This window comes from Pleurodeles waltl, chromosome 9, assembly GCF_031143425.1.
Source record: "Pleurodeles waltl isolate 20211129_DDA chromosome 9, aPleWal1.hap1.20221129, whole genome shotgun sequence".
NCBI lineage: Eukaryota > Metazoa > Chordata > Amphibia > Caudata > Salamandridae > Pleurodeles > Pleurodeles waltl.
The window spans coordinates 308,868,735-308,896,710 of record NC_090448.1 but is presented as its reverse complement, the minus strand read 5'-3'; the positions used below and the strand labels follow the sequence as shown (position 1 = coordinate 308,896,710).

Below are 27,976 nucleotides of genomic sequence, written 5' to 3'. Positions count from 1 at the left end.
TGGGGTGCCCCTAAATACTCCATTTAGGGGTTTGTTTAGGTCTGGGAGGGCAGTAGCCAATGGCTACTGTCCTGGAGGGTGGCTACACCCTCTTTGTGCCTCCTCCCTCTTGGGGGGTGGGGGGGGGGGCACATCCCTAATCCTATTGGGGGAAATTCTCCAAAACTAGGATGGAGGATTTCTAAAGGCAGGGGTCACCTCAGCTCAGGGCACCTTAGGGTCTGTCCTGACTGGTGGGTGACTCCTCCTTGTTTTTCCTCATTATCTCCTCCAGCCTTGCCGCCAAAAGTGGGGGCAGTGGCCGGAGGGGCGGGCATCTCCACTAGCTGGGATGCCCTGGAGTGCTGTAACAAAAGGGGTGAGCCTTTTTAGGCTCACCGCCAGGTGTTACAGTTCCTGCAGGGGTAGGTGTGAAGCACCTCCACCCAGTACAGGGTTTGTTCCTGGCCACAGAGTAACAAAGGTACTCTCCCCAGGTGGGCAGCAACTTGTCTGGTTTGTGGCAGGCTGGCAGGAACTGGTCAGGCTACATTAGATGTCGGATTGGTATTCAGGGGGCATCTCTAAGATGCCCTCAGGGTGCATGTTACAATAAATTGTACACTGGCATCAGTGTGCATTTATTGTGCTGAGAAGTTTGATACCAAACTTCCCAGATTTCAGTGTAGCCATTATGGAACTGTGGAGTTCGTGTTTGACAAACTCCCAGACCATATACTCTTATGGCTACCCTACACTTACAATGTCTAAGGTTTTGCTTAGACACTGTAGGGGCATAGTGCTCATGCACATATGCCCTCACCTGTGGTATAGTACACCCTGCCTTAGGGCTGTAAGGCCTGCTAGAGGGGTGACTTACCTATGCCACAGGCAGTGTGAGGTTGGCATGGCACTCTGAGGGGAATGCCTTGTCGACTTAGTCATTTTCTCCCCACCAGCACACACAAGCTGTGAGGTAGTGTGCATGTGCTGAGTGAGGGGTCTCCAAGGTGGCATAAGACATGCTGCAGCCCTTAGAAACCTTCCCTGGCATCAGGGCCCTTGGTACCAGGGGTACCAGTTACAAGGAACTTATCTGAGTGCCAGGGCTGTGCCAATTGTGGAAGCAAAGGTACAGTTTAGTGAAAGAACACTGGTGCTGGGGCCTGGTTAGCAGGGTCCCAGCATACTTTCAATCAAAACTTAGCAACAGCAAAGGCAAAATGTTAGAGAGTAACCATGCCAAGGAGGCATTTCCTTACAAGGGCCGTCGGGTATTGCAGTGCCTGCTTGACAAGGAGCATGGCCCGATGATGAAGCATGTCACCCAATGGTGGGTGAGGGCTACTGTTCCTGTAAGACTAATGCATGTGGTGACTGAAAAGGCCCCCTACCCTAATTGGTGGAATGGGGTCTGTTCTTTTGGAACAGTGCATCTTATTTCCATTATATGTTCATGGAGGGAGATTAATGGACTGGACCACATCATTCTCCCTAGTTTTGTAAATGTACAATTTTTGGGGGTATAGTACTAAAATGAAGTAAACCATGGAGAGAGTCCTCCTGTGGATCCCCAAAGGTTCGCAGAAGCAGAAATAGATGGGTCTAATTCTCTGTTTGTGGTAGTCTGGGCGAGCAGTTAGGCTTATCAAGGAGTCGTGTTAAGCACTTGTACTCCCACAGGCAATACATTTGACACGCACTCAAAGAATAAATCTGAGTCAAAGTTAGAAAAAGAACATTTGTTTTTATATGTGCTTTGAACCGAAGAACTTCGTTTTAAGGTAAGCAGTTTTTAAATTATATATACTTTTCAGTTTAAAAAATCGACAGTGCAGTTTTCAGAGTCTTCAATTTTAACCTTTGGGTTGAAAACAAAAATGCAGTTTTACAGGTAAGTACTTCACTTACAAATTCAGTTTCTGGGGTTTTAGGTCAACAGCAGGCAAGGTTCAAATCATCAGCAGGAGTGCACCTGCATCGGCACAGGGGCGGCCGGGTGCAGAGGTCAAAATCGGAATTGAGTGTCCAGTGTTAACCAATATAGACTGGGTTTGAACAAAGGTGCGCTGCTCACAGATGAGTAAAACTGTGTCAGGGGTCGATATTTAGGGTTTGAGGTAAGCACAAGGTGAGGCACAAGGTGGGCCACAAAGCAGCACCAAACTTACACCCTCCGCTGTAGATGGGTGGCTGGATGGAGAGTGCCAACACAGTATTGGGCACCCAGAGCAACTCAGTGGAGGAGGTTGGATTTGGAAATACGCTGCCATCTTGGGCCAGGAGGCTGAAAGAAGAAAATCCACAGCTGCCCAAGTAAAGTTGGATGATGCGGGCCTCTAGGACACCCTCGGTCCAGCTCCCCAAGGTCCTGAGGCTCTGGGTGCAGGGATGTCCTTTGATGTCGACAAACTGTTTACTGGACTGTCACAGACAGGGGGTGTCCACGGATTGAGGCTGAAGGCCATCAGGCAGAGTCTGGCAGGGGTCAACCCACAGTGGACTCTGGCTGAGAATCACTGGGGAACCTTCAGGGGACCGGTGGGCCACTCTGACTTGGGCCATGAACGTTGGGTGCAGAGGTGGATCCGAGTGCGATTTCCTCGGTTCCTCAGGGCAGAGTTCTATTTCTTTAAAGTTAATTTCTTCTGGATAGGTCTGCTGACCACAGGAGAACTTGGCCTTTGTTGCAGGCAGGCAGTCCTCCCAGTGCTTTGGAGGTCACTGGGCTGCAGGACGGGTCGTCTTTTGATGCAAATAGTTAAGGGCTGCAGACATGCTGGTAGGGCTGGGGCCAAGTCACTTGGTGTCTGCAGTTTTCTCTGCTGATGCGACTCTGTAGTGTCCAGTTCTTCTTAGGTTTTCAGGAATCTGAGTCCTAGGGCTCAGGGGAGCCACCTAAATACTGATTTTAGAGGTGTTGGAGGGAGTGCCAGGCAGTAGCCAATAGGCTGACAACATTCAGGGTGACTAAACCCTTCTTATGACCACGTTCGTTGTGAAGTAGGCATAACCCTAGTGGCCTAATTCCTTTCAAACAAGATGGAAGAATGTGAAAAGTAGTGTCCACTTCAGCTCATCCACCTTAGGGGTGGGACTGGCATGAAGTGGGTACTTCTCCTAATTTAACTAATTTTCCCACTTGTGCTGCCACCAAAAGTGGGGTCAGGACAGAGGGGCTGGTCATCTCCACCATCTGGAGAAACCTGGGTTGCATTACAAATGCAGCAATGCCTTTGAAGCTGTCTACCTTGGAATATCCGTCCTGCCTGGGAGAGGAGGTAACACCTCTGCCCAGTGCAGGCCTTCGTCTCAGGGCCTTAAGAGCACTGGCTATCACCGTGGTGGTCCAGAAATGCATTTGTGGTGGCTGAACTGCTCAGGACCAGTCCGTCAACATACTTGTAGCTGGTAGGTTTTCAGGGGGCACCTCATAGGGGCTCTCTGTGTGCCTTTCTAGATAGATCCATGACTTGGATCAGTGAGGGTCTAATATTCTGAGGTGTATGATACCAAACATCCCAGGGTTCAGAGAAACCATCATTTAGCTGGGGAACTCGTAGTGACCAGTGCCCAGCACATGCATTTAAAATGGCTTCCCTGTACACTTACTGTGTCTCAGAATCTACAGAGGCATAGCAGGGTCATATCACTCATGCATATATGCCCTCACATGTAAAATAATGAACCCTTTGTTAGGGCTGTAAGGCCTGCTAGAGGGGTCACTTACATATATATTACATGTAGTGTTTAGGGGACATAGCACACACGCTGTGTGCCATGTTGTGTTTTCAATTTTGGAAGCACCTTGGCATGCAGCCTGCAATGGCAGTCTGCATAAGGTTGGTGCTGGGTCCCTCAGAGTGGCAGAAATTGTGCAGCAGCTCTGAGGGGGGGCTTCTTCAGTACACATGCCCTAGGTACCAAGGGTACTGTTTACTAGAGTCTTACAGGGGGCTGAAGGGCCTGGTTACTTGGGAATCAAGTGACTAGGTGTCTTGTTTTAGGAAAGGAGCACTGGGGGAACCTGGTTAGCAGGAACCCAGTACACTTCAGTCACAATTGCGTCTAAAAACCAGGCAAAAAGTATGTGGGGGTGTACTGCAACCAGAATCCTCCTCCCTACAGATACTTTGTCTAGAGGTAAATTAGCGAACCCAGATTGATTGTACTGATAATAGCTGTATTGAAATTGATTGCTGTTTTTGGTGGGCTGATGTGGATTCAGCGACAGGCGTGATGTAGGGTTATTGCACGTTCCACATGTCCATATCCTCTTTAGGAGTAGTTTTGGCAATGTCCATGAGGCTTTGCAGCTGGGCAAGTGATGAACAGACCAAACTCCAGTTCGGTGTCTGTATCTGTTGTCAGTGGCTGATACTCAGCAGGAGGGATGTTGCCAGGATTATACATAGGTTTGGGAATGTGCAGGGCAGAAAAAGAAAATAGTCCTTTTGCAAGCCCGTGTAGCGAAAATAGGATGGCATCTGATGATGGTAGTGGAGCTGCTGTTGTGCTGCTTTGGTGCCTGTAGGGTGTGTTTAATAACTTTGGTTGCTAAAGGGAGGTGGTACACTTGTCATACAGTACTCTACGGGTCCAGGTTGGCACCATGCGTGCAACGTGACAATGCACACAAATCATTAACGCTCACGTAAGGAGGAAAGCACGATCCTTTTAATGGCCAGGACTAAGTTGGAGGAGGAACTGACATGTGCAGGCTCTATAGTGACCATTCCATTTCAACCAAACTATTCGTGGTCAGTTCAAGGATACCTCGAGGACAGGTCATAAGGTCCAAAATAGATGCAAGCTGGAAAACCTCCAATCAGAAGATTCCAAGCTTTTTGCTTCTGTTGCTTTTTGCTTGTACCTCAGTGATATCCACTGTTTTTCTTCTCTCTTTTTCTGTACATTGTAATATCCTTTTCTCTCTTTCCCTTGCCCGGCATCTTTAGTAATTCTCTATTCCAATCTGACCAGTGGAATACTGTCCTAATATAGGCTATCAAACCTTTCAAACTCTGATTTTTATCTGACCGATTGACACTAAATTAGTTGACTGTTGGAAAACTAGAAAATGTATTTGCTGTACTGAAAATGAGAAGCTAGATCAGGACCATCCTTTAGTCTGGTTGCTGGGTCAAAAAAAAAAAAAAAATACCCTCCTAGCCTGTTTGCTTTGCTAAACAAAAATGAGGCAGAACACATTAAAACTGCAGTAATGTCTCTTAACTGGCATGCTGACAATTACAGGATGATATTCAAAGCAAAATATGTACCATGCTCTCATGCTTAATGGGATTTAATTACTATGTCTACCGTTATCACCCCTCCTAGCTTCTCACATTAATCCACTCTAGAAACATCCAGCCTCCCATAACTGAATGTCACTATAATAACATTTTGCAGTTCAATGAGTTTATGCCTCAGGCTAAAACTCCCTATTTTCAACATACCATGACACCCTGGAAGCAAAGGATAGACTCTCTGCCCGCCTACAACCCGCCCCCCCCTTCCCCCATCCCCCCATTCCTCTGGATATGCTTGTTGTTTGCATTTACTACTCTGCCGTGACTTTACCACATTCTAGGTCAGGCTTCTCCAACAAATAGCTCATGAGCTACTAACTGTAAATAAATCTCTTGTATTCTGTCCTGCCTACTAAATTAGAAGCTTTGGCTTGGTTGAATTAACGTATGTAAACCTAAATTGAAAAGCGTGCTTTCCAGATGAAAATGTGTGTATTTTCAGATCTCATATGCTGATGTTTGGAGAAATGTAGTTCACTTACCAAAATATGTGTAGCTGATGTGAGAGTGCTATATCATCTGATGTCAGGGCGACTTACTGCTCATATTACCTTGGTGCCAGGGTATTGCAGCTGTGACTGTTGTGTATTACATAGAGTAATACCAATTTGATTTAGCCTTTTTTACATTACTGATAGCAGTGTTTGCCTCATGCACTGGGGACATAACTGCGTGCAATCTTGCATGGAGTAATCACTAACGTAATCTTGTCTGATGTGGTCACTATTGCTAAACTTATAATATTAGTAGCTTGGAATGGTTTTCTTAAAAGGTAATTAGGTCTTATTACCAAACCGTTTAAAGAACTGTGTTTGTTTAGATTGTACATCAGAATTGCTGTATGTTTTGGTTTAATCTGTATTGTCGTACTGCATTGATTTGCCTTTTTAACAGCTGCAAAGTGCTGTACAGTGACAGAAAGACGTTTGCTAGAGCATGAATAAGTGTAATAGCAAGCTGACGTAACTGAAAGAATAACTCTACGGGACGTGAAGACTGGAGGATAAGCCACAGCTCTTTCATGGTACAATGAGCTGGAGAAATATTAGCACATGTAATCAATCTAAAAGGCTAACGATGTAAGGTAGGGTGAACTTGTGTAATAGTAACACCAAGTGAAATACTTGAATAGTAAAACTTGAGAGGTGAACTGGAGCTCGCTTTGTACAAGCTGACAGAGTGGGAACAATGGTGAAATGTGAGGTACACTGAAACAAACTTGCAAGTAAACCTACTGGATAAGTAGAAAGTTACAATTGTTAGAATAAATGCTTCAGTGTAGTCAGACAAGGAATAAAATCGCAAGCTGAAAGTAGAAGACTGCATGTTTCTTAATGCATGTACGATGTGCATGCGGTTGCCTAACAGTGGCATGAGCCAGAACACCTGATGATGACGAACGCGGTTAGGTGGAAACAAATACCTGTATAGACTTACATACTGGAGGAATCACACAGTGAAGTAGAGAAACTTGATGTTCTTGGCTTGTTTTGCTACACATACAAATGCTCTGCTCTGCATAGTTCTGCCATAAAGTGTTGACCGCTGACATTTGCAAGTTTTTTTTGAGTTGTGAGGTGCACTGTGATTCCTCCCTTTGTGGACAATGCGCATGGGCACCAACCTCCTGTTTAATTTTTTTTTTTCCGCATTAGGTTTGGATCTGTACCGGTAAGGTTCTGAAATTCAGTTTGTTTCCTGTAATTTTTCAGACCCATGCAGGGAAACTTCAGCACACAGCATCAGACGAAACAACTTATCAACGGTGTTTCCCTTCGTCAACACCCTCTGGAGATTGACTCCCAGTTACCCAGTCCCGTACATCAATGATTGGCAGCAGGGAATGTGGATTCTGTCAGGGTGATGGAACGGATGCCCTTCCAGAACTGCCGACGGTGCCAGGCAAAGTACTTGTGGTTGGCCTCTCACGACGTTTGCAACCTTTGCCTCTCCGCAGACCATGTCAGTGCCTCATATGAATCTTGCCACATCTTCCACTCAAAGAAGACAGTATGGTACAAACGGGACGTTGGGTAGACACCAAAAATACACCAGCAGTTCACTGCTAATACCCCAGACATCTTTGGCAAATTTGACCCATTTGGCTGAGAAGAAGAAAATACTGCTCCTCTGGCATTCCTCTAGACCAAGCCATGACCAGACCAGAGGCAGTCTCCTCCAGGGCCTTTGACCATGTGGAAGAACAGGAGGCTACTCACCACCTCCACAACACTGGCAGCTCTCGATTGAAGGCCACACCTGGCGTCGTAAATGTGGTTGGCTGGAACATGAACTCCAACCTTATAAACGACACTATGCAGAAGATAGAGTGCCTGCTCCTGAGGTAGTTGGCTGTCAAGTCCTGTGCACAAGACCTTGCCACCTCCAGGACCTCTGTCACCATCATGCGCCATGTCGGCACTAGTTGAAGGCTTTGGATCTGCAGCCAGATTTTGTAGCGAGAGAGCCCTCCATTCTCTAGACATTAAACTCTTGCAGACATGCTACCACAAAGCGAAAAGCACCATACCTCATCCTGTAAGGGCCCTCTCCACTTGCAAAAATGGGCACATCTATGGACTTTTTGGGCAATATGCCACCAGCTGACATATGCAGAGAGGCCACTTGGTCAGCCCCATACACGTTTATCAAACACTGCTGCGTGGATATCTTAGCCTGCCAACAGACTTTGGATGGCCAGGCAGTGCTAACAACTTTTTTCCAGACATCTGCACCATCTGTAGGGTAACAACCGCTTTATAGGGAGAATTGCTTTTCAATCTATGCAGAGCATATGCCTCACCTGCTATGAACAGAAAATGTTCCTTTCCCTGTGAGCATTTATTCGTAGTGTGTAGTGCTGTCGATTCACATGTGACCTCCCTCCCCCCAAAGCCTGTTTCTGCTGCAGAGCTCTCCTTGTCCGCTATTTTTGCAATTATAATATGCATGGTTACCATCAGTGCTTTAAGTCGAAATATAGAAGTGTAGGTACTAAGTATTTTGAGTTCCCGTTTGCCCCTGAGAAGTGCCAGTATTCTCCCTTTAAGTTTATTGCAGCAAAACTGAAAAGTGCAGCTACACTTCCTTTCAAGTTAAAGGTATGCAGGTACTTCGTACCGGACAGGGCCTGCCCATTAAAAGGACTGGTTACCATGCTTCCTTTTCTCTCCACTCCATACATGTGCTCACCTGCTGTGTGGAAAACTATCTAACATGAAGTTGATGCCCATGGACATTGTCCCCAAAGGGTGGAGTCACAGTACATCCCATAACTTAAATTAATTCTTTAAAGAAAGTCATCTTGCCAGACATCTGAGCCCAACTCTAGATGATAGGAGTATGCAGAGCATGTGAACCTAAAGCAAGAACAAATGCTTTCATGGTGAGTAATATTTTCCATACACAAGCTGGAGTGTCTGTAGGAACAACTATGCAATTTTTGATAAATGTATAAACTCAAGCTGTGTTAAACCATAGGAACAATGAGTCACTATTTCTACAGAGTGAGGTTACCCAAGAACAAATGCACACTAGGAATAGGTGCATGAACGTGAGCGAACTGAGAACATTGATGATGCAAGGATAGATAAATGCTTATATTTGCGTTCATTGGTGAAATTGCATAAAATGAGAAACATGAAAATATGATGGATTTATAGATGTGTAACAGTAAATAACAGTGATGTCTTTACTGAGGGGTTCTGAATGATCTCAAATAGACAAGAGCAAAGCTTGAGTTGGATGTTACTCAGAATCCCGAGGTGAAAACCATCCCCATTATTCACCTTTTATAATTTTATAATGTTATGGTTTATTTGGCCCCCAAAATCATCTGCCTCTATTTTCCACTGATAATTCGGGACGGAGGAGTAGTGGTGGGTGACACCCATAGCATGGCCTTTTTCCTGTCCCAAATGTGGTCCAACCATCTCCACCACCCTTGGTGCCTTACTTCCCCTTACCTCTCAAAGCTGTGTTCTTTGTTATCTGTCAGAGCAGTGAGCTAGTAGTGCATTGGCAGGCTCACAGAGAGGCCTGTTGGAACAGCCTGGAATTCCTTTATGGTATTGCAACGGTGGGAAACATCATAGAAATGACTATAATAGGCTGTCTAATTCAACAGCTTTTGTTATCTATTTTAACCGGAAGGAAGCCCATTACCATGCTTTAATTTATTTTTTTCAGAAATGATACTGTGCGGTATGCTTTGGATGTCCTTGCTATCCTAACTGTGGTACCCAAAATCCAGCTGCAGCTGGCAGAGCCGGTGGATGTTCTTGATGATGCTGGCTCCACAGTCTCCACTGTGGGTAAGTTCCTGCCTTCACATGAGAACTTTTGTCTGTGAGAATTTATTTATTTGGAAAAGGGAACATTCCATTTTCAGGCACATGTATATTATGTTGTAGGAAGTTGGCTCTGTATGTGCTATTTCAAAGTAAGGAATAGCATGCACAGAGTCCAAGGGTTCCCCTTAGAGGTAAAATAGTGGTAAAAATAGATAATACTAATGCTCTATTTTGTGGTAGTGTGGTCGAGCAGTAGGCTTATCCAAGGAGTAGTGTTAAGCATTTGTTGCACATACACAAGACAATAAAGGAGGTACACACACTCAGAGACAAATCCAGCCAATAGGTTTTTATATAGAAAAATATCTTTTCTTAGTTTATTTTAAGAACCACAGGTTCAAATTCTACATGTAATATCTCATTCGAAAGGTATTGCAGGTAAGTACTTTAGGAACTTCAAATCATCAAAATTGCATGTATACTTTTCAAGTTATTGACAAATAGCTGTTTTAAAAGTGGACACAGTGCAATTTTCACAGTTCCTGGGGGAGGTAAGTTTTTGTTAGTTTTACCAGGTAAGTAGGACACTTACAGGGTTCAGTTCTTGGTCCAAGGTAGCCCACCGTTGGGGGCTCAGAGCAACCCCAAAGTCACCACACCAGCAGCTCAGGGCCGGTCAGGTGCAGAGTTCAAAGTGGTGCCCAAAACACATAGGTTAGAATGGAGAGAAGGGGGTGCCCCGGTTCCGGTCTGCTTGCAGGTAAGTACCCGCGTCTTCGGAGGGCAGACCAGGGGGGTTTTGTAGGGCACCGGGGGGGACACAAGTCCATACAGAGATTTCACCCTCAGCAGCGCGGGGGCGGCCGGGTGCAGTGTAGAAACAAGCGTCGGGTTTTCAATGTTAGTCTATGAGAGATCTCGGGATCTCTTCAGCGCTGCAGGCAGGCAAGGGGGGGATTCCTCGGGGAAACCTCCACTTGGGCGAGGGAGAGGGACTCCTGGGGGTCACTCCTCCAGTGAAAGTCCGGTCCTTCAGGTCCTGGGGGCTGCGGGTGCAGGGTCTCTCCCAGGCGTCGGGACTTTAGGTTCAAAGAGTCGCGGTCAGGGGAAGCCTCGGGATTCCCTCTGCAGGCGGCGCTGTGGGGGCTCAGGGGGGACAGGTTTTGGTACTCACAGTATCAGAGTAGTCCTGGGGTCCCTCCTGAGGTGTTGGATCGCCACCAGCCGAGTCGGGGTCGCCGGGTGCAGTGTGGCAAGTCTCACGCTTCTTGCGGGGAGCTTGCAGGGTTCTTTAAAGCTGCTGGAAACAAAGTTGCAGCTTTTCTTGGAGCAGGTCCGCTGTCCTCGGGAGTTTCTTGTCTTTTCGAAGCAGGGGCAGTCCTCAGAGGATGTCGAGGTCGCTGGTCCCTTTGGAAGGCGTCGCTGGAGCAGGATCTTTGGAAGGCAGGAGACAGGCCGGTGAGTTTCTGGAGCCAAGGCAGTTGTCGTCTTCTGGTCTTCCGCTGCAGGGGTTTTCAGCTGGGCAGTCCTTCTTCTTGTAGTTGCAGGAATCTCATTTTCTAGGGTTCAGGGTAGCCCTTAAATACTAAATTTAAGGGCGTGTTTAGGTCTGGGGGGTTAGTAGCCAATGGCTACTAGCCCTGAGGGTGGGTACACCCTCTTTGTGCCTCCTCCCAAGGGGAGGGGGTCACAATCCTAACCCTATTGGGGGAATCCTCCATCTGCAAGATGGAGGATTTCTAAAAGTTAGAGTCACCTCAGCTCAGGACACCTTAGGGGCTGTCCTGACTGGCCAGTGACTCCTCCTTGTTATTCTCATTATTTTCTCCGGCCTTGCCGCCAAAAGTGGGGCCTGGCCGGAGGGGGCGGGCAACTCCACTAGCTGGAGTGTCCTGCTGGGTTGGCACAAAGGAGGTGAGCCTTTGAGGCTCACCGCCAGGTGTGACAATTCCTGCCTGGGAGAGGTGTTAGCATCTCCACCCAGTGCAGGCTTTGTTACTGGCCTTAGAGTGACAAAGGCACTCTCCCCATGGGGCCAGCAACATGTCTCGGTTTGTGGCAGGCTGCTAAAACTAGTCAGCCTACACAGATAGTCGGTTAAGTTTCAGGGGGCACCTCTAAGGTGCCCTCTGTGGTGTATTTTACAATAAAATGTACACTGGCATCAGTGTGCATTTATTGTGCTGAGAAGTTTGATACCAAACTTCCCAGTTTTCAGTGTAACCATTATGGGGCTGTGGAGTTCGTGTTTGACAGACTCCCAGACCATATACTCTTATGGCTACCCTGCACTTACAATGTCTAAGGTTTTATTTAGACACTGTAGGGGTACCATGCTCATGCACTGGTACCCTCACCTATGGTATAGTGCACCCTGCCTTAGGGCTGTAAGGCCTGCTAGAGGGGTGTCTTACCTATACTGCATAGGCAGTGAGAGGCTGGCATGGCACCCTGAGGGGAGTGCCATGTCGACTTACTCGTTTTGTCCTCACTAGCACACACAAGCTGGCAAGCAGTGTGTCTGTGCTGAGTGAGAGGTCTCCAGGGTGGCATAAGACATGCTGCAGCCCTTAGAGACCTTCCTTGGCATCAGGGCCCTTGGTACTAGAAGTACCAGTTACAAGGGACTTATCTGGATGCCAGGGTCTGCCAATTGTGGATACAAAAGTACAGGTTCGGGAAAGAACACTGGTGCTGGGGCCTGGTTAGCAGGGTCCCAGCACACTTCTCAGTCAAGTCAGCATCAGTATCAGGCAAAAAGTGGGGGGTAACTGCAACAGGGAGCCATTTCTTTACACAAGCCCCCCCCAGCCCACAGGCCAGGAGACTCAGCCAACGCTGGAAGAGTCTTCCTAGTCTGTCAGGCGAGGAAGAGTAGAGGAAATGGCTGGTTTGTTGCAGGGCCTACTCTGCCTTACATCCTCCTGTTCAGGTCATTCCCTCTGGGGAACTGACCCACTTCCACAGTGATAGGACCTAGTCTGAACTGCCTCTTGTCTGTGCTTTTTATGTCTCCACCCATTCTCTCTATTTTGAGGTCAGAGGTATCCACCTCTGCTAATCTTATCTTAGCCAGGGTCACCCCTAGCTTACCCAAAGAGGTTACCCAGAGCTGGAGTAACCCCACCATGACCAACAGGGTCAGGGGGCCTAACTTGTTATTTGGCATGGGGTCAGACCACCATGCCAAGGATAGTGCAGCCATAAAGGCTAACACCCAGCAGAGGCCACTGACAGCTGTTAGTGCCCAGAACCACACCTTTAGCTCTTCACCTACAAGGGAAGGGGCTAAGTTACAGGCTTCTTTGGGTTCAGGGTGCCTGTCTGCTGTATTAGAGTGGGGGGTTACCACATCTTGTAGTAAACACCCTTCTTCCACTCTTTCTTCTGTTAGCTGAGGAGCCACCCACTCAGGCTTAACAGTTGCCTGACTAGCCAGGACTTCTTGTGGGTCAGGTTGGACTTTATCAGAGCCATTTTTGGAGTTCTCCCCTACTGGAGCAGAATCTCCTTGGCTTGCTGGAACCTTGGCTAAAGGTTGTCCACCTTTCCTACTCTGTTTCCTTTTCTTTTTCCTCTGGGGCCTACTTGCATTTACTGCAGAGGCAGGCACTCCAGAATCCTTGGGAGAGGACTGGCCCTGGACCAGTTCTTCTCTTAGGCTCTGACTAACCTCTGGGTAGTCATTTCCAAGGAGACAATCAAGGGGGAGGTCTGTACTGACTACCACCCTTCTCCAGCTAAAAGTTCCACCCACTTCTATGGGCACAAGAGCCACAGGCCTACTAGTGACCCTGTCTGGGCTAACTCTTACTCTGGCCATCTCACCTGGGATGTACTGGTTTGAGAGCACCAGCCTGTCATGCACAATAGTGTGACTGGCACAAGTGTCTCTCAGGGCAGTGGCTGGGATTCCATTCACCTGTAGGTGGTGGAAGTGTCTACTTCCCTCTGGAATCTCCAACTCACCTGTTGGGCCCATTTTCCAGTTGAAAGCTATGAAGACCTCCTCATCTGAGGAGTCATCTCCAATGGCTACACTGGTTACCCCTGGAATTTTGTTCTGGGGTTTGTTTTTGGGACAAGAAGTGTCCTTGGTGTGGTGCCCAGACTGTTTACAGTTGTGGCACCATGCCTTAGTGGCATCCCAGTTCTTACCCTGGTACCCACCTTTGTTTTGGGTTGTGTCTTGGGGCCCACCCACCTGTTCTGGTTTTTGGGGGCCTACAGAGGACTCTTTTTCTTTGTTTCTAGTGTCACCCACTTTCTCCTGGGGAGTTTTTGTAACCCCTTTCTTTTGGTCACCCCCAGTGGAAGTTTTGGTTACCCTAGTCTTGACCCAGTGGTCTGCCTTCTTTCCCAATTCTTGGGGAGAAATTGGACCTAGGTCTACCAGATACTGATGCAACTTTTCATTGAAGCAGTTACTTAGAATGTGTTCTTTCATAAACAAATTATAAAGCCCAACATAGTCACACACTTCATTTCCAGTTAACCAACCATCTAGTGTTTTTACTGAGTAGTCTACAAAATCAACCCAGGTCTGGCTCGAGGATTTTTGAGCCCCCCTGAATCTAATTCTATACTCCTCAGTGGAGAATCCAAAGCCCTCAATCAGGGTACCCTTCATGAGGTCATAAGATTCTGCATCTTTTCCAGAGAGTGTGAGGAGTCTATCCCTACACTTTCCAGTGAACATTTCCCAAAGGAGAGCACCCCAGTGAGATCTGTTTACTTTTCTGGTTACACAAGCCCTCTCAAAAGCTGTGAACCATTTGGTGATGTCATCACCATCTTCATATTTTGTTACAATCCCTTTGGGGATTTTTAGGATGTCAGGAGAATCTCTGACCCTATTTAAGTTGCTGCCACCATCGATGGGACCTAGGCCCATCTCTTTTCTTTCCCTTTCTATGGCTAGGAGCTGCTTTTCCAAAGCCAATCTTTTGACCATCCTGGCTAACAGGGGGTCATCCTCACTGGAGTTATCCTCAGTGATTTCAGAGGTGTTGGTCTCTCCTGTGAGGGAACCAGCATCTCTGACTATTATTTTTGGAGCCAGGGTTTGAGGGACCCTGTTCTCCCTAGATAGGACTGGTAGGGGGGAATTTTCCTCCAAGTCACTATCCTCTTCCTCTGAGTTGCCACCCTCAGAGGGGTTGGCCTTTTCAAACTCTGCCAAAAGCTCCTGGAGCTGTATTTTGGTAGGTTTGGGGCCCATTGTTATTTTCTTTATTTTACAGAGTGACCTTAGCTCCCTCATCTTAAGATGGAGGTAAGGTGTGGTGTCGAGTTCCACCACAGTCACATCTGTGCTAGACATTTTGCTTCTAAAAGTTGGAATACTTTTTAAGAATCTACAACTGGTTCTAGAATCTAATTCAAACTTTTACAAACTTTTAAACTCTAAAAGAAATGCTAAACAGGATCTAACACAAGGCCCTAGCAGGTCTTTTAAGAATTTAGAAAACTTTTCAAATTGCAAAAATGAATTTCTAATGACAATTTTGGAATTTGTCGTGTGATCAGGTATTGGCTGAGTAGTCCAGCAAATGCAAAGTCTTGTACCCCACCGCTGATCCACCAATGTAGGAAGTTGGCTCTGTATGTGCTATTTCAAAGTAAGGAATAGCATGCACAGAGTCCAAGGGTTCCCCTTAGAGGTAAAATAGTGGTAAAAATAGATAATACTAATGCTCTATTTTGTGGTAGTGTGGTCGAGCAGTAGGCTTATCCAAGGAGTAGTGTTAAGCATTTGTTGCACATACACAAGACAATAAAGGAGGTACACACACTCAGAGACAAATCCAGCCAATAGGTTTTTATATAGAAAAATATCTTTTCTTAGTTTATTTTAAGAACCACAGGTTCAAATTCTACATGTAATATCTCATTCGAAAGGTATTGCAGGTAAGTACTTTAGGAACTTCAAATCATCAAAATTGCATGTATACTTTTCAAGTTATTGACAAATAGCTGTTTTAAAAGTGGACACTTAGTGCAATTTTCACAGTTCCTGGGGGAGGTAAGTTTTTGTTAGTTTTACCAGGTAAGTAGGACACTTACAGGGTTCAGTTCTTGGTCCAAGGTAGCCCACCGTTGGGGGCTCAGAGCAACCCCAAAGTCACCACACCAGCAGCTCAGGGCCGGTCAGGTGCAGAGTTCAAAGTGGTGCCCAAAACACATAGGTTAGAATGGAGAGAAGGGGGTGCCCCGGTTCCGGTCTGCTTGCAGGTAAGTACCCGCGTCTTCGGAGGGCAGACCAGGGGGGTTTTGTAGGGCACCGGGGGGGACACAAGTCCATACAGAGATTTCACCCTCAGCAGCGCGGGGGCGGCCGGGTGCAGTGTAGAAACAAGCGTCGGGTTTTCAATGTTAGTCTATGAGAGATCTCGGGATCTCTTCAGCGCTGCAGGCAGGCAAGGGGGGGATTCCTCGGGGAAACCTCCACTTGGGCGAGGGAGAGGGACTCCTGGGGGTCACTCCTCCAGTGAAAGTCCGGTCCTTCAGGTCCTGGGGGCTGCGGGTGCAGGGTCTCTCCCAGGCGTCGGGACTTTAGGTTCAAAGAGTCGCGGTCAGGGGAAGCCTCGGGATTCCCTCTGCAGGCGGCGCTGTGGGGGCTCAGGGGGGACAGGTTTTGGTACTCACAGTATCAGAGTAGTCCTGGGGTCCCTCCTGAGGTGTTGGATCGCCACCAGCCGAGTCGGGGTCGCCGGGTGCAGTGTGGCAAGTCTCACGCTTCTTGCGGGGAGCTTGCAGGGTTCTTTAAAGCTGCTGGAAACAAAGTTGCAGCTTTTCTTGGAGCAGGTCCGCTGTCCTCGGGAGTTTCTTGTCTTTTCGAAGCAGGGGCAGTCCTCAGAGGATGTCGAGGTCGCTGGTCCCTTTGGAAGGCGTCGCTGGAGCAGGATCTTTGGAAGGCAGGAGACAGGCCGGTGAGTTTCTGGAGCCAAGGCAGTTGTCGTCTTCTGGTCTTCCGCTGCAGGGGTTTTCAGCTGGGCAGTCCTTCTTCTTGTAGTTGCAGGAATCTCATTTTCTAGGGTTCAGGGTAGCCCTTAAATACTAAATTTAAGGGCGTGTTTAGGTCTGGGGGGTTAGTAGCCAATGGCTACTAGCCCTGAGGGTGGGTACACCCTCTTTGTGCCTCCTCCCAAGGGGAGGGGGTCACAATCCTAACCCTATTGGGGGAATCCTCCATCTGCAAGATGGAGGATTTCTAAAAGTTAGAGTCACCTCAGCTCAGGACACCTTAGGGGCTGTCCTGACTGGCCAGTGACTCCTCCTTGTTATTCTCATTATTTTCTCCGGCCTTGCCGCCAAAAGTGGGGCCTGGCCGGAGGGGGCGGGCAACTCCACTAGCTGGAGTGTCCTGCTGGGTTGGCACAAAGGAGGTGAGCCTTTGAGGCTCACCGCCAGGTGTGACAATTACTTCCTGGGAGAGGTGTTAGCATCTCCACCCAGTGCAGGCTTTGTTACTGGCCTTAGAGTGACAAAGGCACTCTCCCCATGGGGCCAGCAACATGTCTCGGTTTGTGGCAGGCTGCTAAAACTAGTCAGCCTACACAGATAGTCGGTTAAGTTTCAGGGGGCACCTCTAAGGTGCCCTCTGTGGTGTATTTTACAATAAAATGTACACTGGCATCAGTCTGCATTTATTGTGCTGAGAAGTTTGATACCAAACTTCCCAGTTTTCAGTGTAACCATTATGGTGCTGTGGAGTTCGTGTTTGACAGACTCCCAGACCATATACTCTTATGGCTACCCTGCACTTACAATGTCTAAGGTTTTATTTAGACACTGTAGGGGTACCATGCTCATGCACTGGTACCCTCACCTATGGTATAGTGCACCCTGCCTTAGGGCTGTAAGGCCTGCTAGAGGGGTGTCTTACCTATACTGCATAGGCAGTGAGAGGCTGGCATGGCACCCTGAGGGGAGTGCCATGTCGACTTACTCGTTTTGTCCTCACTAGCACACACAAGCTGGCAAGCAGTGTGTCTGTGCTGAGTGAGAGGTCTCCAGGGTGGCATAAGACATGCTGCAGCCCTTAGAGACCTTCCTTGGCATCAGGGCCCTTGGTACTAGAAGTACCAGTTACAAGGGACTTATCTGGATGCCAGGGTCTGCCAATTGTGGATACAAAAGTACAGGTTAGGGAAAGAACACTGGTGCTGGGGCCTGGTTAGCAGGGTCCCAGCACACTTCTCAGTCAAGTCAGCATCAGTATCAGGCAAAAAGTGGGGGGTAACTGCAACAGGGAGCCATTTCTTTACATATGTCCATTGAAATGTGGTAGCAATAGCCTCCTATTCAGAACTGTTAATGCAACTCAAGATAGAAGACTCGAGTTTGTCTGCTCATTAAGTGGAGTTTTGAATTTTCTGTCTACTTAGTTATGTGGAGCTAGTGGGAAGACTGCCCAGGTAAAACGATCTTGTTAGGTCTGGCTTGACCTCTTAAATGTCACCTTACCTTATGTGATCACCCAAAAAAGAGCATTCAGAGTACAGCTGAGCGGAGAGCTTAGGCTTCACACACAAACTAGTTCCTCTGAATGCAGGATTTGATTGGGTTGGATATATCCTTCCCCTGAAAAGAGTGCTTGTATTTTACTTATTGACTTTTGCCAAAGTTGGTTATGGTTGCAAGCCAATGATGATAGTTATGACTATGATTTGTTTATTATGAATTGTTACAATAAAAGCAGGAGGCCTTTTTTATTTATTGTGAGTACCAAATACGTTAACATTAATCCGTTTTGAAGGCGGATTGTTATTATTTAGTATGAAAGAAGGATTACACAGACTCTTATAGATTACTTTTGTAGTCACAGGTTTTAGTGTTGATTATGCTTTGTGACTAACATTGAATATAGATTTGCTTTGTGAGAAACCTTGTTAAGTCCTTTTAGTAGTGATAATATTTTGCTTAGCCATTATATTTTTGCAGATCTTTCTAATTGTATGACTGTGTCTAAAGGTTGGCTTGTGCGAAAGCTTACGCTCAAGAGTAGGGCTGAGTTGGTTAGACCCAAGTTGGTTGCTGTGAGAAGCTATTGGTCTGATTACTACAGTGGTAAACGATTTATGTCAAATGTCATAGATTTGATATGCTTATTATGAAAAATTGTAAGCAGTCAGTAGGTCTGGCTTATGTATTGTAAAAATCTTTGTTAAAAGCAAGAGGTTTTTACTTGTGGACTGTTAACACAGTGTGTTACATGCTGTAAACAGGTATTTATTTACAATTAATCTCACATGTTATCTTAGCAGGAAAGGCATTTGTTGTTAGTCACCCACTCAGTTAATCCCAAGGGTTTTATCTGGGATAATTCTTGTTTGGACTGATTGAGAGGGGTTATGTATTGTTTTGAAATGTTTTCATCCTTATAATTTTATAGATGTATGTATGATTGTTGCCAGTTTATGTTCACTTGAAAAGGCCTGTGTTGGTTGTGGTGTGAAACCAGTTGTAAAGCATACAGTCCTTACAGATTCACTGGGAAACGTTATACCGTATTCCATAGGTGTGATCTGCTTAGACTTTAAAGTTGTGACAACGTAATTAACCTCACTTATTTTGAAAGTCTTGTAATAAAGGCAGCTGGATTTTAAGGGTGTTTTTGTCACACTGTGCTAAAGCCTTCAAACAGATATTTCGTTAAACAGAGAATCTCGCTGATTACAGTAGGATGCAAGGGTTTTGGTGTTGCTTACCCGATTGAACAACTATGGGGGTAGAAGATTTGCTCTGTGGCAGTGCTTTCCACATTTTTTAGAACCATGACCCACTATTTGAAACAACCAATCTTAACAAAACACACCTAGCTTTCACAGATATGAGACGGGTGATTTTACAGGGGTGATTTTTTTAATGTAAAAGTAAAAATGCTTTAAAAATACTGTGAATTACCAAATTAACATGCTCTTTAAAGCTTTTTGAATTCCTCTGCAAGAGCAGTTGTTTAAAAATATCATAACCTTGACTGCCCTTTGATATGTCCTTATCGACTGTGGCCAAGATATTGATCTGCTCATAAAAGAAGCAGACGTTAAACTTAATTGGAGCACTTTTCATAGTTAAATGCTGACCTGTGGCATCCATTCACTACCATCATGCGGCTTCTGGGAAATGTTGATACCACTGATTGCTACATAAGATTTGTTTTAAAAACAAATTGCTAAAGAGTATGAGGTAAGCTCTCGTATCCATTTTTGTGTTAAAACCAGGCCTAATAGTGCATTTTGGTGTATGTATATAGACAGTTTTATATGCATAAACACTGCCCAAGGGCATTGGGGTGCTTTAAATGAGCACCAGAAACATTACATAAGGTCTGATTCATTTTATTTTAAGCATCCCTCCAATGCACTGCTCGGTCTCATCCTATACTTCTCTCAGTATATACTCTATCTCTACTCTCTGACTCAACCTCATTCTATTTCTGTGATCCTTATGATTTTCTTGACTCTTTCCTCCTCTGTCTCTTCTTGACTCACCCCAAACCTAATTCTACTACTATGATCTCCAATATAGCCCTTTTGTAGGAAGCTTGCTCTCTGTATCGTGTACTAAAAAGAAGTATACCGTGCAGAATGTCCAGTTGATCCCCAATTGGTTTACAGAGGCAACAGTAGATAGGACTAATGCTCTATTTTCTGGTAGTGTGGGTGAGCAATGAGGCTTATCAGAGGGTATTGCTAAGCATTTGTTATACTCAGAAGCAATAAATGACACTCACTCAAAGGATAAACCAGAGACCAAATTAGAAAAATAACACTTATTTTTATATATGTTTCAAATTCCAAGAACTTATCAAGCATAAGTACTTTTTAGTTTTAAAAATCAACACTTTGAGTTCTTAAATGTCAACCTATGGAGTATGTTCAGGCTGTGTGCCATGTCATGTTTTCACTTTTATCTGCACCAAGAAACACAGCTTGCAATGTCAGTCTGTCATGTGCTTTGTGAGGGCTTCCTTAGGGTGGCACAATTCGTGCTGCAGCCCTTAGGGACCCTCCTTAGTACCCCAGGCCCTAGGTACCAGAGGTACCATTTACTGGGGACTTACAGTGGGTGCTAAAGGTTTGGCCTATTGGGAAAAAGCAACTGTGGAGATTTGGGGGAAGAGATGTGGCACTGGGGCCCTGGTTAAGCCGAAAGCCACTTCACTTCCAGTCAAAATTACACCAGTAACCAGGCAAAAAGTGGGAGGGGGCATGACCATGTCAAAAGAGGCACTTTCCTACACCTTTTTAAATCTTCCCTCCTTGACTCACCCCAAACCTCATTTTACTACAATGATATCCCTAGTAACCCTTTGTAGACTCTTCCCTCTGCTTCCCCTCTTTTGACTCATCCCAAACCTCGTCTTATATGAGCTCCTAAATAACACTCTCAAGACCCTTTAATTCCAGGGTATCCTCATCAATGGTCATAAGCATTGAATATTTCCACCCACGTATGGGAGACCCCGGAACGCGTTCAATACATATATATATGTTTGATGGCATGTGTAGCTGCAGATACACATGCTATGCATAGTCCTGCCATCTAGTGTTGGGCTCGGAGTGTTACAAGTTGTTTTTCTTCAAAGAAGTGTTTTCGAGACACAGGATCTAGTGACTCCTCCTCTTCGGCTCCATTGCGCATGGGCATCGACTCCATGTTAGATTGTTTTCTTTCCGCAATCGGGTTAGGACGTGTTTCTTTTCGCTCCGGTAGTTTGAGTCGGAAAAGTTCTAAAAACTCTCTAATTTGTCGGTATTGTTTCGATCGTGTACCATCTCTCATCGACACTTCGGTACAGTCGAATCCAACTGTTTTACTCGCCCTTCGGGGAACCCGCGCCCAACTCGGGCCGGGTCGGGCTGACCGTGTGGAAGCCTCATGGACCGGACCCTATTTCGCTTCTGTCCGCAGTGCCATGCCAGGTTCCCATATACAGACCAACATCTCGTCTGTAATCTCTGTCTATCTCCAGACCATCGCGTGGATACTTGTGAGGCCTGCAGATCCTTCCACTCGAAGAAGACTCTACGAGACAGAAGAGCGTGACGGTTGGAAATGGCGTCGAGAAGCACCGAACATCTCGACTTGGAGAAAGAGGAGATTATGCACACCGCAGTCTCCGTCCGAGGGTCCGATTCTGAGCAGGAGTCCGAGGAGGACAAGACCGGTCACAGCACACAGCACATGAGTACGCTTGCCCCTGTCCAATCCAAACCCAAACATAAGGCCTCAGGAACGCCACTGCCAGAAGCCCATGGCTCGACCCGCTAAAAGACCTCCGGTGACCAAGCAACAACTTCGCCACCAAGAAAGGCCACACCACCGAAGTCTTCGGACTCGAGCCAAAGCACTGGCTCCGAAACAGGCAAACACCGACCCATCGAGTCAAAACCTCGAAAATCGCTTTCGGAGCCGAGGCCAACATCCACTCCCGGCCTTTCGATCCCGAGAAGACCGGCTTCGGAGCCGAAAAGACCCAGCTACACAGAGGAGCATGGACTTTCGAAACAACTTAAAGAAAGCCATAGATTTTTGGAGGAACTCACACAAATGGAGGACTTTGATGAAAAGCAGGCCAGAACTTATATTCATAAAGACACTTGCAAGATAATAGCTGCGCCTCCTCTGAAGACTAAGAGGAAGCTAGCCTTCAAAGGACAATTGGACACTGATCAGCCACTAGCTAAAGTGCCAAGGCCTAAGCAAAAATCTCCACCTCCACAATTTTCTCCTCATCAGTCTCCTCCTCATTCTCCTTACCTGCTTGTCTCTCCACCTACTACTCCTACACCTGCACAGTCTTCTGTACATTCTGTAGATTCACAACAAGACAATGTCGATCCATGGGATCTCTATTATCCAGATCCCATTCCGGATAACAGTCCAGACTGCTATTCTTCCAAACCATCACCATCAGAAGATAGCACTGGATGCACTCCAGTTCTGGCTACGGCGGCATCATACCACAATGTCGCCATGCACACTGAGCCTTTTGAACATGATGTTCTCTTCAATACATTATCCTCCACTCACACTACTTACCAGTCCCTTCCCATGCTTCCAGGCATGTTAAAGCACGCACATCAAATATTTCAAGAGCCAGTCAAGGCCAGGATCATCACCCCCAGAGTGGAGAAAAAATATAAACCACCTCCCTCTGACCCGGCATTCATTACTCAACAACTGACTCCTGATTCTGTAGTTGTGAGTGCAGCAAGGAAAAGGGCCAACTCTCAATCATCTGGTGATGCACCACCACCAGAAAAGAAGAGCAGGAAATTCGATGCTGCTGGCAAAAGAGTAGCATCGCAAGCAGCCAATCAATGGAGAATAGCCTACTCCCAAGCACTACTGGCTAGGTATGATGGGGCCCACTGGGACGAGATGAAAGATATCATCCAGCATCTCCCCAAAGACCAACAAAAGAGGGCACAGCAAATAGTAGAGGAAGGGCAGGCTATTACTAACAACCAGATTAGATCAGCCCTAGATTCAGCAGACACAGCAGCCAGGACAATCAATACTGCTGTTACTATTCGGAGACACACATGGCTTTGGTCGTCAGGGTTTAAGACTGAAATCCAGCAAGCTGTCCTTAATATGCCATTCAATAAGAAACAGCTTTTTGGCCCTGAAGGTGATACGGCCATTGAAAAGATGAAGAAAGACTCAGACACCGCTAAAGCCATGGGTGCTCTGTATACTGCGCAATACAGAGGTTAATTTCGGAAACCTCAATACAGGGGTGGTGTAAGGAAATGCCTCCTTGGCATGGTTACCCCCTGACTTTTTGCCTTTGCTGATGCCAAGTTATGATTTGGAAGTGTGCTGAGGCCTGCTAACCAGGCCCCAGCACCAGTGTTCTTTCCCTAACCTGTACCTTTGTTCCCACAATTGGCACACCCTGGCATCCAGATAAGTCCCTTGTAACTGGTACCACTGGTACCAAGGGCCCTGATGCCGGGGAAAGTCTCTAAGGGCTGCAGCATGTCTTATGCCACCCTGGGGACCCCTCACTCAGCACAGACACACTGCTTGCCAGCTTGTGCGTGCTAGTGGGGAGAAAAATGACTAAATCAACATGGCACTCCCCTCAGGGTGCCATGCCAACCTCACACTGCCTATGGCATAGATAAGTCACCCCTCTAGCAGGCCTTACAGCCCTAAGGCAGGGTGCACTATACCATAGGTGAGGGCATAAGTGCATGAGCACTATGCCCCTACAGTGTCTAAGCAAAACCTTAGACATTGTAAGTGCAGGGTAGCCATAAGAGTATATGGTCTGGGAGTCTGTCAAACACGAACTCCACAGCACCATAATGGCTACACTGAAAACTGGGAAGTTTGGTATCAAACTTCTCAGCACAATAAATGCACGCTGATGCCAGTGTACATTTTATTGTGAAATACACCCCAGAGGGCATCTTAGAGATGTCCCCTGAAAACATACCCGACTTCCAGGGTGGGCTGACTAGTTTTGCCAGCCTGCCACACACCAGACATGTTACTGGCCACATGGGGAGAGTGCCTTTATCACTCTGTGGCTAGTAACAAAGCCTGTACTGGGCGGAGGTGCTTCTCACCTCCCCCTGCAGGAACTGTAATACCTGGCGGTGAGCCTCAAAGGCTCACCCCCTTTGTTACAGCGCCCCAGGGCACTTCAGCTAGTGGAGATGCCCGCCCCCTCCGGCCATGGCCCCACTTTTGGCGGCAAGGCCGGAGGAGATAATGAGAAAAACAAGGAGTCGTCACTGGCCAGTCAGGACAGCCCCTAAGGTGTCCTGAGGTGACTCTGACTTTTAGAAATCCTCCATCTTGCAGATGGAGGATTCCCCCAATAGGATTAGGGATTTGCCCCCCCTCCCCTCAGGGAGGAGGCACAAAGAGGGTGTAGCCACCTTCAGGGCTAGTAGCCATTGGCTACTAACCCCCAGACCTAAACACACCCCTAAAATTGAGTATTTAGGGGCTCCCAGAACCTAGCAAGATAGATTCCTGCAACCTGAAGACGAAGGAGGACTGCTGACCTGAAAGCCCTGCAGAGAAGACTGAGACACCAACTGCTTTGGCCCCAGCCCTGCCGGCCTGTCTCCCCACATCAAGAAAAACTGCAACAGTGACGCGTTCCCCAGGGTCCAGGGACCTCTGAAGCCTCAGAGGACTACCCTGCATGTAAAAGGACCAAGAACTCCAGAGGACAGCGGCTCTGCTCCAAAGAAGAAAGAACTTTGCAACAAAGAAACAACTTTTAAAGGACTGCACGTTTCCCGCCGGAAGCGTGAGACTTTCCACTCTGCACCCGACGCCCCTGGCTCGACTTGCGGAGAAACAACACTACAGGGAGGACTCCCCAGCGACTGCGACCCTGTGAGTAGCCAGAGTTGACCCCCCTGACCCCCCCCCAGCGACGCCTGCAGAGGGAATCCAGAGGCTCCCCCTGACCCGACCTCCAGTGCAACAGCGACCCCCCAGGTGGCCCTCTCCCTTGCCCAGGTGGTGGCTACCCCGAGGAGTCGTCCCCCCCCCCCCCCCCCCCCCCCCCGCCTGCCTGCTTCGCTGAAGAGACCCCTGGGTCTCCCATTGAACTCCCTTGCAAACCCGACGCCTGTTTGCACTCTGCACCCGGCCGCCCCGTGCTGCTGAGGGTGTACTTTTTGTGCTGACTTGTGTCTCCCCCCACCCCCCCCCCCCCCCCGGTGCCCTACAAAACCCCCCTGGTCTGCCCTCCGAAGACGCGGGTACCTACCTGCTGGCAGACTGGAACCGGGACACCCCCTTCTCCATTGAAGCCTATGTGTTTTGGGCACCACTTTCACCTCTGCACCTGACCGGCCCTGAGCTGCTGGTGTGGTAACTTTGGGGTTGCCCTGAACCTCCAACGGTGGGCTACCTTGGACCCAACGTTGAACCCTGTAGGTGGTTTACTTACCTGCAAAACTAACAAACACTTACCTCCCCCAGGAACTGTTGAAATTTGCACTGTCTAGTTTTAAAATAGCTTATTGCCATTTTTGCTAAAACTGTATGTGCTATTTTGCTGATTCAAAGTTCCTATGATACCTAAGTGAAGTACCTTTCATTTGAAGTATTGATTGTAAGTCTTGAACCTGTGGTTCTTAAAATAAACTAAGAAAATATATTTTTCTATAAAAAAACATATTGGCCTGGAATTGTCTTTGAGTGTGTGTTCCTCATTTATTGCCTGTGTGTGTACAACAAATGCTTAACACTACCCTCTGATAAGCCTACTGCTCGACCACACTACCACAAAATAGAGCATTAGAATGATCTCTTTTTGCCACTATCTTACCTCTAAGGGGAACCCTTCGACTCTGTGCATGCTATTTCTTACTTTGAAATAGTACATACAGAGCCAACTTCCTACAGGTGGTTTTAGAGCACAAACACCTGAGGCATCCACCTCACAATCCAAATCATCTTACCAGCCTCAATACCAACGAGGTGGGTTTAGAGGAACTTATAAAGGCCATTTCCCCAGAGGTAGGGGAAAATATCAGCCAGCAAAACAAGCCTCACAGCCAAAACAGTGACTCTCTCCACCTCTTCCCTCATCACACTTCACCTGTGGGAGGAAGACTGCAAACGTTCCTCAAAAATTGGTTACCCATTACAACAGACAACTGGGTATTGTCTATTATCCGCAATGGTTACTGCATAGAATTGGCACAAATTCCCCCAGGTATACATCCAAAAACACACAAACTCTTGCAAGAAGAAGTACAGTCACTATAACTCAAATAAGCCTTAGAGCTTGTTCCACAAGATCAGATAGGAACAGGGGTGTACTCCCTGTACTTCCTTATTCCCAAAAAAGATGATGGAAACTTAAGACCAATACTAGATCTCAGAGCTCTCAATCTTTACATCCTATCAGAACACTTTCATATGGTAACACTACAGGATGTAGTCCCACTGCTACAACAACAGGATTTCATGGCAACATTAGACCTCAAAGATGCGTATTTTCACATACCCATCCATCCAGCGCACAGAAAATATCTCAGGTTTGTAATACGGGGAAAACATTACCAGTTCAAAGTGTTACCCTTCGGGATAACAACAGCTCCCAGAGTATTTACAAAATGCCTTGCGGTAGTTGCAGCCTACCTAAGAAGGCAACACGCCCATGTCTTTCCGTATCTAGACGATTGGCCAATAAAATCCAACAGTCATACACAGTGTCAAAACCAAACACATTATGTAATACAAACCCTACACACTCTAGGGTTCTCTATAAAATACCGAAAATCCCACTTGCAAGCTGCGCAAATTCAACAGTATTTAGGAGCCACACTAAATACGCAAACAGCACTTGCAAGCCCAAGCCCACAAAGGGTACGAACATTCCACAATGTATTAGCACATTCTCTTCCAGGGGATCCTCATCAATAGTCATAAACATTGAATATTCCCGCCCTCGTGCGGGGACCCTGGAGCATACATAAAATACACACATGTAAAAGTATGAAATATGCACGAAAAATATATATATATATATCATTTTTAAGTAGACAATTTTCATTCCAAACTCATGTATACGTGTGAACAACAGCAATGCAGACTATATTCATAAACCGGCTAAAATGCTTTATTTCTATGGATTTTTTTTATTTTTTAAACAGTCCCTTTCAAAATTGCAATAAGAGAAAAACTTTCCAAAGCCCCATAGCTGGGCCCAGTGAAAGAAGCGGTTGCAACATCAGTGAAAAAAAGAAAAAACTGCATTGAAAACAATGGAGCATTATTAGCCAATAGGCTGCATGCAGGTTAACACAGGAGAACCATAAAATTCTGGCACCGTGCCTTTAAGACCCTGAGCACCTCCAGTATCCCACTATGCATCAGGGGTGAAGGAGAGGTGACAGTTGGTTCACAATTAGGTCAGTTCTTTTTTCCGGCTTCTTCTGAGAGGATCCTGGAGCATTGAGCTCTCAGTTTTTTTGAGTTTTTCTCAGGAAAATATTTAAAAACAGCGTTTTTTCTACCTTCATTTGACATTTTACACCTTTGTCTGAGTCATGGGATTTTTTCCTGACTGGAAAATGCCTTCTGTTTTTGTGAAGTGCCCTTCCTGTGGGAAGAAGTAGGCCCAGTCAGATCCACACTCTCTCTGCATTGTGTGTTTGCCTCCGAGTCACTGCCCTGACACTTGCAGACACTGCAAGAACATGTCAAAAAGAACTCTGAAGGACAGGGAGAAGATCAGACTTCATGGTCTTCATGAGAGGCAGAAGACATCGTCCTCTTTGCTCCCCAGGCAGCCAACAAGCCATTCTCAGGAGAGACAGGCTAGATCGACGTCAGCTGGTAGGAAGGTGCCTGTTTGTTGCCCGTCGACGTCATCGCTGCCACCGTCACATCGTC

At 46.8% G+C, this 27,976-nt stretch overlaps 1 protein-coding gene across 11 annotated transcripts in view; it reads left to right on the top strand.

The window, feature by feature from the left end:
- DCAF1 (DDB1 and CUL4 associated factor 1) overlaps window positions 1-27,976 on the top strand; it is a 709,202-nt gene that overhangs the window by 314,157 nt on the left and 367,069 nt on the right. For all 11 annotated transcript variants that reach the window (XM_069206794.1, XM_069206793.1, XM_069206790.1 and 8 more), the window contains one exon: window positions 9,480-9,604. In XM_069206794.1, coding sequence (XP_069062895.1) covers window positions 9,480-9,604 — 125 coding nt within the window. The remainder of the gene's footprint in view (window positions 1-9,479; window positions 9,605-27,976) is intronic.